At 57.7% G+C, this 12,684-nt stretch overlaps 1 protein-coding gene across 1 annotated transcript; it reads left to right on the top strand.

The window, feature by feature from the left end:
• The first annotated feature begins 2,101 nt into the window (after positions 1 to 2,101).
• On the top strand, positions 2,102 to 12,406 carry ARL8A (ARF like GTPase 8A). Its single transcript, XM_085210709.1, has 7 exons — positions 2,102 to 2,437; positions 7,268 to 7,348; positions 8,112 to 8,185; positions 8,899 to 8,992; positions 10,122 to 10,189; positions 10,854 to 10,924; positions 11,055 to 12,406. The coding sequence occupies exons 1-7, from the start codon at positions 2,315 to 2,317 to the stop codon at positions 11,102 to 11,104; spliced, it is 561 nt and encodes a 186-aa protein (XP_085066835.1). The 5' UTR covers positions 2,102 to 2,314; the 3' UTR covers positions 11,105 to 12,406.
• The last annotated feature ends 278 nt before the right edge of the window (positions 12,407 to 12,684 follow it).

Genomic DNA, 12,684 nt, shown 5'->3' with positions numbered 1-12,684 from the left:
GCACAAAGCTTCTCCCAAGACAGGCAGGGACCCGTGGCTGGGGGGGATGTTGTCACCCCTCTCAGATTTCCTATCGGGGCTGGGAGTTTTGCCAGATGAGCTCTCTGATGCTGATCACAATCAGTTCAGCAGTTTTCCTGTCTTTCAATCTCAATTTCTACCCACTCAATCTGTTCAAGGCACTTATCAGCCATTACCGCAGCACTATCATCTGGGTATCTCTCAATCCTCCCTGTATTTTTTCCCCAAGCACTCCTCGGGGCCATGCTGAGCTATTGCTGCGTTATTGCAAAACACCATCCCATGGCTCCTGCAATGTCAGGGGCAAAGGTGTTCTGTCTGGTCTGGCTATGTCAGGGCATGTCCTGGGAAACTGTGATGTGCCCAGCATGCAAAGGAAAGGAATCACTCCAAAATCCCGCACAGAAAGGGTGTCGTGTTGCCCTGTGTCCCGGGCTGATATCAACTCCCTGAGCTTGGGCAGACAAGTTTCCCATCAGCATCTGTGCTGGACTCCAAGCAGTCCACGGCCATGGCCCAGGAAGGAGAAATGCTGAGGCACACTGACACTGCAAGGGAGCTCAGGGAGCTCACAGAGGCCCTGCGGTCTCCCCGACAGGTCCAGCAGTGGTGGCACCCGTAGAGGATGAGGTGCACCGGCATCATTTCTCAGCACCAGAGGGACAGGTTGACCTGGTAGCTGGGAGCACTGGGGACACTGAGGGCTGTGGGAGTGGTATCTATCCCTGCTGCTCTTTGGTTACAGAGTTAAAGAGTGGGATGGGGAACATGGGGAATAAGCCATCCATTACCATCCATTACCCCGCGCTGTGGCCAATGCAACAAAAGGGTTTTTTTTTGCTCATTTGCTCACGTCTGCCCTGGTGTGGGGATGGACTCGCCCAGGTCCCCCTCTGCTGCGTTTTGTCTGAATGCTGCATTGATGGAGTTCCTCTGGCAGGGACTGCAGAACAACACGTGCTGTCAGGAGGCAATCTGTGCTAACAGCATCAGTGCTGCGGGCGCTTGGGTGGGAAGCCCCAGACTGGTGCAGGGACATTCTCTGGGCTGAAATCTGTTACTAAACATCTTCAGGCAGAAATTGCACACAGGAACTGGGAGACAATGAATTTTTCACCGGTATGAGGAGAAGCTACATGAGAGCAATGACACAAAGCAATGAGATTGCTGCTTCTTTAGGGCCCCCCTTCGAAAGTGTGGGGATCTTCAGCAGCCTGCAGCATCTCTGAAAACAAAATGGTTTCTGTCTCTGAAAAACAAGGCAGCTTCCCAGCAGCTCACAGCACATGATGGAAATCACTTCCCACCCTGAATTATCACGGGCTCCGAGACAACCACAGCAGATCCAATGACAGCTCAGCTTTTATTTTCCGTGTGCCCATTTCTCGGGCAGCCCTGCAGCACAGAGAGCCGCAGCTTCGTGCCGTGGGAGCGCGAGCAGCCGCCGGGGCAGTGAGCCCTCCGCAGCCGAGATGAAGGCTCTGCCTGCTGCCCCCACCGCCAGGAGCGCGGAGCAGCCCTGCCAGCTCGGTGTTTGCAACATCATGGAGTCACAGACGGTTTGAGTTGGAAGGGGCCCTCAGAGGCCATCTGGCCCCACTCCCTGCCACGCACGGGGACACCCCCAGCCCCAGCAGTGCTCACAGCCCTGCCCTCGGGGGCTGCAGGGCCGGGGCAGCACCGCTTCTCTGTGACCAATCTCAATCCCTGCTCTTCTCGTCTGAAACCACCTCCCCTCGCCCATCGCACAGACCCGCTATGGACTCCGTCCCCTTTCAGCCCTTTCGGATCGCTGCTCCCAGCAGGCTGCGAAATGACCTTTCCTAAGGATGCTCTGAGAGTCGTGCCGGGGTCGCACCTTCCTGCACGAGGAGAGGCGCCGTTACGCGGAGCCCCGGGGTCACGGACACGGGGACGTTCCGAGTGCCGCGCCGCCCCCGACCGGCCTGCACGTTCCCCATCGCCCCTCACAGCAGGGGGCGCTCTGACACGCGGCGCAGCTGCCGGGCGCGGCGTCGCCTCGCCGCGTCACCGGGCCCGAACCGCGCCGTGCGGGCCGCGCCTCGCGTCCTCCCGGCCGGCAGGGGGCGCTGCGAGCGGCGGCGAGCGGCGCGGGCCCCACCCGGCGCGGCGCGGTGCGGCAGGCGGCGCGCGGACAATACCGGGGCGGCGGCGCGGCGCGGTTCGGCGCGGCCCGGCCCGGTTCCACCCGCTTCGGCCCGGCTCTGCTGGGGCTCGGCTCGCCTCCGCCCGGCTGCGCACGGTTCGGCCCGGCGGGGCTCGGCGCGGCAGCATGCTGGCCCTTTTCAACAAGCTGCTGGACTGGTTCCGGGCGCTGTTCTGGAAGGAGGAGATGGAGCTGACCCTGGTGGGGCTGCAGTACTCGGGCAAGACCACGTTCGTCAACGTCATCGCGGTGAGTCCGCGCCCCGCATCGCCCCGCACCGCCCCGCACCCCGCGGCCGTCGGGGCCGGGCCTCCTCCCCCCCCCCCCGCACCCGGGCAGCCCGGCCCGGCGCGCTCTCTGCGGGAGCCCCGGCGCCGCCCTCGGTTCCGCCCCGGGGCCGCCGCTCCGTCGCGGTCCGGTCCGAGGCCCGGCCGTCGCTCCGCCCGCTGCCGCCGGGGTTCGGCCCGCGAGGCCCGTTTGTCTCGCGCTTCCCGTCCGTGACCGCGGCGCGGATTTCGCTCTCCGTGGGGCCGCGAGGAGCTCCGCTCCCGAAGCGCCGCTCCGGCGCCCGGCTGGGGGCTGCAGCCCGGCCGCCGCGTCCCCGCGGGGTTCGCCCCGCCCCGCCCGCCATCCCGCACCGCGCGGCCCCGCAGCCCGAACCCCGCCGGCTGCGCTCGCAGGGCTGCCCCGCGAAGCCCCTTCCGCCCTCCACGTTCGGGCCGTTTTTGGGTTCTCCCCGCCGTCTCCAGTTCGGCGCGGTGCGATGGGAGCCGCCCGCGGTGCGTCCCGAAGGGATGGGGCTGGGCTCTCGGGAATCAGGGTTTCGTTGGGCTCTGGCTGTCCCAGTTCCCGGCTGTGGCCCCGCTGCACGCGCCGCCCCGCTCCTCGGCTCTGAAGCAAGGCGAGTTATTTCTGCTCGCTCAGAAGCTGCTGTGCTGTCAAAGGTGGTTTTGCAGCTCATTTGGAAGCTTCAGTGCACTGCAGCTGTGCTCTGCGGGTGGGTTTCCGTTGGTTGGGCATGGCAGGAATGGAAACCATCCTTCCCATAACCATCCTTCCCAAAACCAGCGTTCCCAAAACCGGCCTTCCCCCAGAACCGGCGGCACGGTGCTGCCCCTCCCAGCTCTGAGCCCCGAGGTGCAGCTCTGGGTGCTCCCAAGCTCGTTGCTGGCGGCTGCTGCACGCACTCAGCACACAGCCTGGTGCCCCCAGCACCCCTCCGTGAGCAGCGGCTGACGGAGCTCCGTGCCTGCTCTGTCTGTAAGTCCTTCCAGGGCCCACGCTGTCCCTGCCATTCAGTGCTCTGCTTTGCAGTCTCATGGTGGGGTGGGACGCGGCGGTGCCATGTGTGGGCTGGTCCTCCACAGCCTCTCTGTTAGTAGCAACAGAGGCTGCATTAAGAAAAATCCAGCAGAAAATAATTTCTTCCCTCTTGAAATGGAGCTTTACTCCAAACCTGCTGAGCTGTTTTGACTGCGTGTGCCTGGAAATAGTGGGGATGCCCCCCGCCTTCTTGCTTTTCCAAAAGCCCGTCCCCATGCGTCCCTCCTCCCCAGCCATGCCTGGGTGGCTTCTGGAGTTCCCAGTTCTGCACATGAACGGCTCACATGTGAAGGGTTTGCAGCAGACAGGACTCGGGTGCGAGACTCAAAGACTCATCCCACTCAGCCACTACGGCTGGTGCAGGGATCTGGGACGTCTGGTTATTCCGGCAGCTCGTGAGGGAGGTTCCAGTGCTTGGGCTAAAGCTGGCTGCGTGTTCTGCTGGTGTTAAGCAGCTGGTGATGGGTTGTGTGGCACCCTGCAGTCGCTTTGGCTCTGGCTATTGGGCAAGGTGCTCGGGCTCTGCAGGTGGGCCTCCTGTCTGTGAAGTTGTTTGGACAGTTCAGATTTTTTTTGGCAGACACAGACTGAAAACAAACAGTGATCTTTGAGGTAACGTCCTGTAAATGTGAACTTGCCAGAGAGAACTGGAAAAAAAACAAGATGCCAAAAAATCCCAACCCAACAGGATCTGCGTGAGGAGCATTTGAGCCATCTCATCTGTCTTTAAGGTGTTGGAATGGAAGTGTTAGAAGAAGTAGCTGTGATTCAGGCTTCTGGGTGAAAGAAAAAACAACGGAACCCTTGAAAAGCATCTGATTTCAGCACTGTTGCAGAGATTTTCCAAGAAATCCGTGGCTCCAGATGACATTCCACAGTCTGAAGATTTGTGCTAGCACTGGAGCTGCTCGTGGAGGCTTTGCATCTTCCAGCATTTTTAGCTGCTGTTCTTCACCTGGCTGCAAAAATGGAAGTCAGCTGCTTGGAAGACGGGCTGGCTGCCTGCAGAGCTGCAGCCCTGCTGCTGCTGTGCCAGGGGAGGGCTTTGCTGCAGGTGGCCGCGGTCAGCCAAAGGCAGAGGGAACTCCTGGTGTGTCACCCGGCTGGTGTTTCTTTCCCAATGATGTCCTCGAGTTCCCCCACAGCGTAACCTAAGCTCTAGGTGCAGCAAAGAGCTGTGTTGTAATTATATTTTTTTTGAATGAAAGAGCACAAACTTAAAAGGAAGCCTCACTGAGAATGTAAACATCAGTGGGTGCAGATGGGTGCGAAGATAAAAGGCAGCGTGGGGCTCGAGCAGCTCAGCTTGGAAGTCTGTGGTCCAAACCCTCTCAGAGCCTCGGAGATGGATCCAGCTTTGAGGAGCTCGGTGGAGCTTTGTTTCTCTGCCTGGCTCTTGTAGCATCTCCTGGTCTGTGCCATGGTCTGCCTGGACTGAGAGGTTGTGTCTGGATGTCTCGGTGCCATCCAGCTCTTTAACTCCACCCGTTCCTCCCATGGCACGTGCTGCTTGGGGTGGGGGTTGGCTTGATTTCCTTGAGTGCTTTGTAGAGTTTGAGAGGAGCAGATGTTCCAGGGCCTGTGGATGTGGGAGGGCTGGGTGAGGTGCGAGCCCCAAACTTGGGGTCTGGTGCCCAGTCGGTCTGTTTTGTGGATGCTTGCTCCTTACGAGGGATGAACAACAAAGTGCTGGAGTTCAGTTCTGGGCACGCTTGGGGCCCATCCACCCTCTGCTGGGTTCCCCGTTTTACTTGTTCTTATTTTTTTTATTATTTTCTCAATGCAAAAAAAGCACATTCCTCGTTTCCTCTGAAACCAGTGAATGTGTCAACATTGGTCTAGCTCTGGGCTTCATTACTTGGTAATTATTGCCATTATGCAGATTTTCTCCACTGACTCTACTTTTCAGTAGCAGCAGCTTCCAGCAGGTGGAAGAATTGGTTTCTATGGGCACTGCTTAAATATTTACTTCCTTCTCATCTTTACAACCTCAGAGGAAGGAAGGGTTTCATTTGGGTTCAGTTTTACCTCCCAGACCATGCTACACACCCCAGAATTTCAAGGCAGAGGATGGTAGCAGCCTGGACCCACTCCTTCTGCCCCCCTGTGCTGTTCAGCACTGCAGCAGCCATCAGCAGGGTTCTGCCCCTCTCACCTCTGCAGGCCGAGTGGACCAGCATGGCAGCATCCCAGGGGATAAATCGTGCCCTGGGACGGGATGTGGGAGAAGGCAGCACTGGGGAGTGGGGTCTGGCACGTTTGGGGCTGTGCTGTGATGCTGAAGAAGCAAAAACAACACAAAGATCTTTTTCTTTTATCTGAGAAACCTCATTTTCCTGAAAGAAACTGAGCTTCAGTGTTACCATGTTCTTTATCTACAGTATTCATTAAGAAAAAAAAAAACAAACAAGGTTTTAGCTGCATTGCAGGGAGTAGGATGGGTCTGTCCTGTGGAGCCCCATCGCAGCTGACGCCTGTGGGTCAGGGCAGCGTGGGCCATGCTGACATTGCGTGGGCTCTTGGAGCAACTGGGGCAGCCCAGAGATGTGTCCCCCGGGCCCTGGAGCTGAGGACTGCAGTGCTGGATGTCCCTGCAGCCTGGTTGGGGTTCCTGCCACGAGGAAATCCTGGGATACCCAGCTCAGGATGGCGGGCTGTGAGCAGCAGGTGTGGTTTAGCCGGAGCAGGTCATGTCTGGGGCAGTGCTGTGCTGAGGAGGGGTGACCGGCCCCTCATGCGAGGGACGATGCCTGGCCTGGCAGTGCTGGTGTGGGTGTGCGCTGCGGAGGACGGGGCTGGGACTGAGCTGGAGGCTCTGCTCATCCCCACGGGAGCCAGGAACCCAGCGGGGAGTTGGTGGGGCTGGGCTGAAGCATCGCTTGTCTTCACGTGGGACCCCGGAGCAGCGTGGCTGCGTGGGATGCTGAAGGCACCTGGGGATGTCACGTGTCCAGCCTGGGCTTATTGGATGGGGGAGTGGGTCTGAGTGCTGGCGCGGTTCTGCAGCCCTCCTCTCCACCCTTCTTCCCTACCGCTGGTCCCCAGGGTGCTTTCTGAGTGCACTTTGGCTCAGAGGCTCTTGGCTGCTGTTCTTTGCTGTCAGAATGCAAAAGGGAAATGAAAAACGGAAGCGGCGCGTATTGCAGAACTGCTGGAAGAGGTTTGGAAAATCCTGAGGACTGGCTAGATTCTGCTTATCAGAAAATGGCATCAATTGCCCTCTCTTTGTGTGGTTTCAGGTCTCGGGCTGCAGGATTTCATCCTGGCTTTAAATGGGTTTTATGAATGGGCCTTCGTTGTTGTCCTGAAGTCACCTTGGAGGGCCTGGGGGCTGGAGCTGATTGGAGGGGAGTGTAATTATCTCACCGAGGTGTCGGATCCAGGCTGAGGGGCTGTGAAAGCCCAGCGCTGTCCCACCCCTCCAGCACGGAGGCGGATCTCCCGGAGCAGAGGGATGGCTTCTGCTCACCGCTCTGACAGCACTAACCCAGTTTTGTGGTGGCAGTGGATGCTGCAAATCTGCAGCAGTTCCGTGCTTCAGCCCAGCACGGGGCTGAGCTCTGCTGCCTGTGTGTGGATAAGGCACTTCAGCAGCCAAGGGGCAGCTCGTGGGGATGGGGGGATGGGAGATGAGGCCCCCGCAGAGGATTTGGGTTTGTTTCTAGCCAGACTCTCAGCCCCTGGGTGCTGCTGTGGTCCCTGGGGCAGGCTGGTGGGTTTCTGAGCCTCCTAATGCTCTTTGGCTTGTCCTTGCAGTCAGGCCAGTTCAATGAAGACATGATCCCAACGGTGGGCTTCAACATGAGGAAGATCACCAAAGGGAACGTTACCATAAAGGTAAGGTGCAGAAAATAGCTTCCCAAGTGCGGGCTCTTGGGGTGAAAGTTGGGGTGAGGGCTGAGCTGTGGGCTCTCCTGTTGGAGGCTGAAGGATCCCAGCTGCTTCCTAAGGATTGCTATTAGGAAGAGCTGCCCTTTAGGTTTGCACGGTACCCTCCAGAGGAGATTGTGAGTAGGGATGGAGGAGATCTGGATCTCTGTGGTAGAGCCAGGCCAGGCTGAAAGCTGGAGCTTGCTGGTCAGGATTTGTAGACATGGTCACCTTGCTGAGAGTGGGAGGGTTGGGGAGAAAGGGCACAGCTTTCAGGTGTGTTCTCTGCCTCAAGGGTGAAGGGAGAAGAGATTCCTGCCCCCCCTGGGTCTTCCAGGTCCCCAGACTGTACTGGGAGGTAACTGTGGGCTGGTCACTACTGCAGCTCAGCTGGAAATGCTTCAGTGTTTCTGAGAGCAGGCCTACTGCTTTCAAGTGGCAAATGCATCAGTTCCTCCAGGCTCCTGGGATGGTGGGGAAGAGGCCCTGTGCTCTGGCCAGGGCAGCTCTCTGTGTGAGCAGAGGCTTGTCGGAGCCTCTCTAAGTCACAGGAGGCACTGACCCAGGACTAATGCTCTCCAGCTGCTTGCCAAGGTTTCTTCTTTCTTTATCGAGTCTGGAGCCTCATCCTTGGGTTTGGGATCAGGCTGGAGACGGGGCTGCATTTGGTGCGTGCGGGGGGGCAGCCTGTGATGGGGGGTTGTGCTGATGGCTCTTCTTCCTCTCACAGCTCTGGGACATCGGTGGCCAGCCGCGCTTTCGCAGCATGTGGGAGCGGTACTGCCGTGGAGTGAGTGCCATCGTGTGAGTATCCACCAGTGGCAGTGACAGCATACAGCTTGGCCAGCCACAGGGACCTTCCCTTCATCCTTCTCACCCTACCTGAGGGTACTGAGCAAGGCTGAGCGGTTCCACCACTGGGGCTGGCACAGTGCAGGGCATTGCAGTCTCAGTGCCTCCGTGGGCAGCAAATGGACCTCGAGTGTCTCCGGAATAACAGCCCTGTAGAACCTTCCCTTCCACTCAGCGTTCCTCAGCCCAGCTGTACGCCTTGGATCTTGCCTTTCCCTGCACCCTTGGTTTCTTTGTGCTGCTCAGTCATCAGAGGGACTGAGCAAAGGTCAGTGGGGTCTTGGCCCTTTTCAAGAGGATAATGTGAAGGGTAATGGCCAGCAGTGTATTCCCAGGTCCGTGTTTATGCTGCTGAGTGAACCTTGTGCTTAGAGGAGTCTGTGCAACACTTGCTGCTGACTGTCAGCAGTCTGTGAGTGTCCTCGCATGTCCCCTACTTGCAAATATTGCAGGAAGTTCACTCCCAGAGAGTCCAAGATGGAGACAAGTCTGGCAAAGACATTCATGGAAAGCAGACTGCATACTCCTAAGAACAAATATTTACCTGAGAGCTGAGGTTGGAGTTGTTCAAAGCCAGTTAGAAAATCAGATTTCTGTGGTCTTCACCAGCTGACCAGTTCTCTCTGCTTGCCACATGGCTGTGCTCAGGTTTCCTTCCCTTTCAGGTACATGGTGGATGCTGCTGACCAGGAGAAGATTGAGGCCTCGAAGAATGAACTTCATAACCTGCTCGACAAGCCGCAGCTCCAGGGCATCCCGGTGAGCTGCTGCCTGGGGAGGATGCCCTCATCCACTGCCACACACACCATCCCCGCTGCACTCCTGCTGAAACTGGGAAGGTGGCACTTTGTATCCCAGGGCTGGGCTGAACAGCGCTTCCAGCGCTAGGAGGGAGGCTTAGAAGAGGCCAAGAGAAACCCTTATGTGTGAGACTGTCCACCTGCACGAATTTGCACCTTTTTATGAGGGGAGACCTTAAGTTTCATCACCCAGTAGCACAGCTGCTGGACTGTGACATTTGCAGGAGATGAGCTGTCAGCAGTGGGACTCACAGTTGGCACACTGTGTGCCAGGGTAGGATGCTGACGGAGCCTCCAGAATTGGCATCCTTGGAAAGGAGCTAATCTAGGACCTTGCACCACATCCCAATGCATCCCAAGCATTCGTGGCCAACTAATTTAAGCTTCTGACATAACACACTGCATTTGCAGCACTTCAGAGTGCTCTTTTTTAAGAACAAGGCTACTCCAAATGTAAATTGGGGCCGCTGTATTGCTGTGCTGCTGCAGAAGCCCTGATTTACAGCAGCCTCAGTGCTGTCCTTGTCAGATGAGAGTCGTGTGGTTCGCTCAGGAGCGGTGAGGAGGTCCTGCCTGGGGTTTATTTTCTTTGTGTAGTCCTAGGGTTTCTTTGTGGATGTGAAAAGCCTTGAAGTAAGAGATCAGGGGTGCTGCAAACAGCCATTGCTTTTTTTGGGCTGGCTGCCTGCAGGGAGCAAGGCTCTGCAGGGTGTTTGTATCCTGATAATGTCAATTTTAGCCCATCCAGCTTCACTTGGATTTTTTGCTCAAAGGTAAATGGCTCCTGGAGGAGCGTCCTACATGCCTCGAGGGAAACTGGTGCCCTTCAGAGAGGATAGGCTGTGGGCCAGCTTCCCAATGGGACAAGGAAGTTCGCAGGAGATGCTGGGTAGAAGCCAATTAGCACCGTTCATGGAGGTGCTCTGCCTTCTCATTGCCTGCTGAAGGGATTTTCTCTGTCCAGGTACTCTGGTGAAGTAGCCCGGACTTCTTACATCCCAAACAGGTCTTGGTTCAGGGTGCCAGGCTCAGTTCCCCGCACACTCTGGTGCCCAGGAGCTTCACGTGTCCCCTCTCCCCTTCTACAGGTCCTTGTCCTGGGGAACAAGCGAGATCTGCCCGGTGCCTTGGATGAGAAGGAGCTCATTGAGAAGATGTAAGTGTGGGTGGAGCTGGGACGGCAGCTGGGCTCCGGGTGCCACTGGGGGGCGTGGGGGCCCGGCACGCCGCGCTCAGGGCTCTGCGGCCGCACAGGGTGTCACCGTCCCGGGAGCTCAGCTCTGGGCGTCTCCGCACCGCTGCTCAGAGACTTCCCTTATCCTCTGGGCACCCTGTTCCCAAGTCCTTTGTGCCCCGTCTCGTGTCACGGCCAGGCTGGATGGGGCCCTGGGCAGCCTGGTCTCGTATTAAATGTGGAGGTTGGTGGCCCTGCGTGTGGCAGGGGGTTGGAGATTTGGGATCCTTGAGGTCCCTTCCAACCCTGGCCATTCTGTGATCTCCCAGCTGTGCTGTGTAACTGAATTTTAGGATGCTCTGAGCAAGGCTGTGAGATTTCTTGGCCAGGATCACCTTGAGGCCAGGTTCCTGCTGCCTGTCATGCAGCCCCTGTGCTAGGCTGGCTGTCAGACAGCAGGAGCAATGCAACGGTGTCTTCACTCAACCTTCCTTGGAGTCCCCAAGATGCTGGGGACTTGGCCCTTACAGGGATACCCCCCTTCTGAGAGCCTGAGTCCAAAGGGACTTGAGGCATCACCCATTGCTGCAGAGGGTGTAGCCTGTGGAGTCTGCAGCACTCAGCCAGAGCTCTTCCTCTCCTGCAGGAACCTCTCTGCCATCCAGGACCGAGAGATTTGTTGCTACTCCATCTCTTGCAAAGAAAAGGACAACATTGGTGAGTGCCAGTGGCTCAGGGTGCCGGTGGGTGGGGACCAGGGCTTGTTGCAGTGCACCCAGGTTGCTCCCCCAGTGCAGGGGGGGGGATAGCTGAAGGGAGAGGCTGTAAGCACGCCTTGCCTTTGCAGACATCACCCTACAGTGGCTTATTCAGCACTCGAAGTCCAGGAGAAGCTGAGAACCCTTGGACTGCAGCTCAGATCGGGAAGATGCCATTGTACAAGCCCATACCCCCTTCCTTCTCCTGCTCTGTCCCTCCAGCTCTCTCTCTCTAGATGGGTATTTTTAGGGGACCCCAGACTCCACTCGCATTGAGGTGGAGCCCTTGTTTTTATTGTAAAGAAAATGTCCGACTCTGCCCTCTTTTCCTCTCTCTGTCTCTTCTTCCCATTTTGGCACTGTTCTGTTGTTGTCTGTGTATACAGTATATATATATGTATATATATTTTAATTTTTTAATTTAAGCACTAGCGCTGTTACTAAACTGGGCCCTGTGAGCTGTAGGAAGGCTGTGGGCTGCCCGAGTTCAGCACTGGGAGGAGGATGAGGTGCGTGGCAGACAGCAGCCCCCAGGAAGGGGCTGGGTAGGGCTGCAGGCAAGTCCCCCAGCAGTCCTCACCCCTTCCTGGGGTGAGGAGGAGGTGCAGCACCCTGGGGCTGCGAGGAGCACATCTGTGCTGTCCTTCCCCAGGCTTCGGTCCCCACAGGCAGGGTTTGTGGGGGCAATGCCATCTCCCCCCCCACCCCAAAGCTCTTCACCCCAACATGGGGGGGATGGGGATTGCTCACAGCCCACTACCATCAGCCTGCCCATGTTGCCCTCAGCTGCCCCCACCTCTCCTCGCTGCCCTGGGCCCCTCGCCCCCGTACTCCTGGGTGCCCCAGGGCTGCCCAGTTGTGCACACTGGCCCTGGCTTTGCTGCCCCCCTCGGGGTGCTGGGTGGCACAGCTGGCTCCTTGCCTACGTGGGGACGGGAGAGGAGAGGAGACCTCGAAGAAGCCGGGGAGTCTTTGTCCCTTTGTGCCGAGTTATTGGCTCTGTGCTGGTGCAGCCTTGGGGTTGCTTGGGGCCAGTGGGGGGTGGGAGATTTCTGGGCAAGGGGGGGGCATGCTGGCAGCAGCAGGGAGGAGGAGGCCAGGACTGACATAGTGGGAAGGCACTGGCCCTGTCCCCAGCCCCAGTGAGGTTGTGGGGATGGGCAGCGATGGGGGCTTTCAGCTCCTGCATGGCTCCTGGGGGTGGTGAGGGCGGGGGGTTCTCTTCTGTTCTCATTTTTGCAGAATTGCACAAAGAGAGGTTTCCTTTTCTTTTTTTTTTTTTTTTTTAATTTAATGGATTGTAAAGTGTCGTCATCCCTCTCCGCCCCATTTTTTTTTAAGAGAGATTTTGGCTCAAATTTGACCTCTGTTGGGAAATGATTCTTGTAACTGTACAATTTTTTTGCCTCCTAATAATAATAAATTAACAATTTTGCGTTGGTGGGTGTGGTTGCAGTCGTTGCTTCCTCTCTGCCACTGTTCCCCCCCTCAGGACTATGCCTGTGCCTTGGGGGCAGCGCCCGGGTCCCAGTGCTCGCCCTGCAGTACCTGGTGCCTCTGTCCGGATTGCAGTCCTTGATGACACTCAGGACCTGCTGGAGCCAATCCGAGGCTCCCAGTGCATTGTTTACACATGGAGCTGGGCTCCAAGCCCTCCAGCTGTGGCCGTCGCTGCTTCTGGACTCTCCTCCCTCCCACACTGTGTTCTGGGCCTATCAT

Source organism: Meleagris gallopavo, chromosome 28, assembly GCF_905368555.1.
Source record: "Meleagris gallopavo chromosome 28, MGAL_WU_HG_1.1, whole genome shotgun sequence".
NCBI classification, from domain to species: domain Eukaryota; kingdom Metazoa; phylum Chordata; class Aves; order Galliformes; family Phasianidae; genus Meleagris; species Meleagris gallopavo.
The sequence above is the reverse complement of the archived record's forward strand: the minus strand, read 5'-3'. Positions and strand labels throughout refer to the sequence as shown.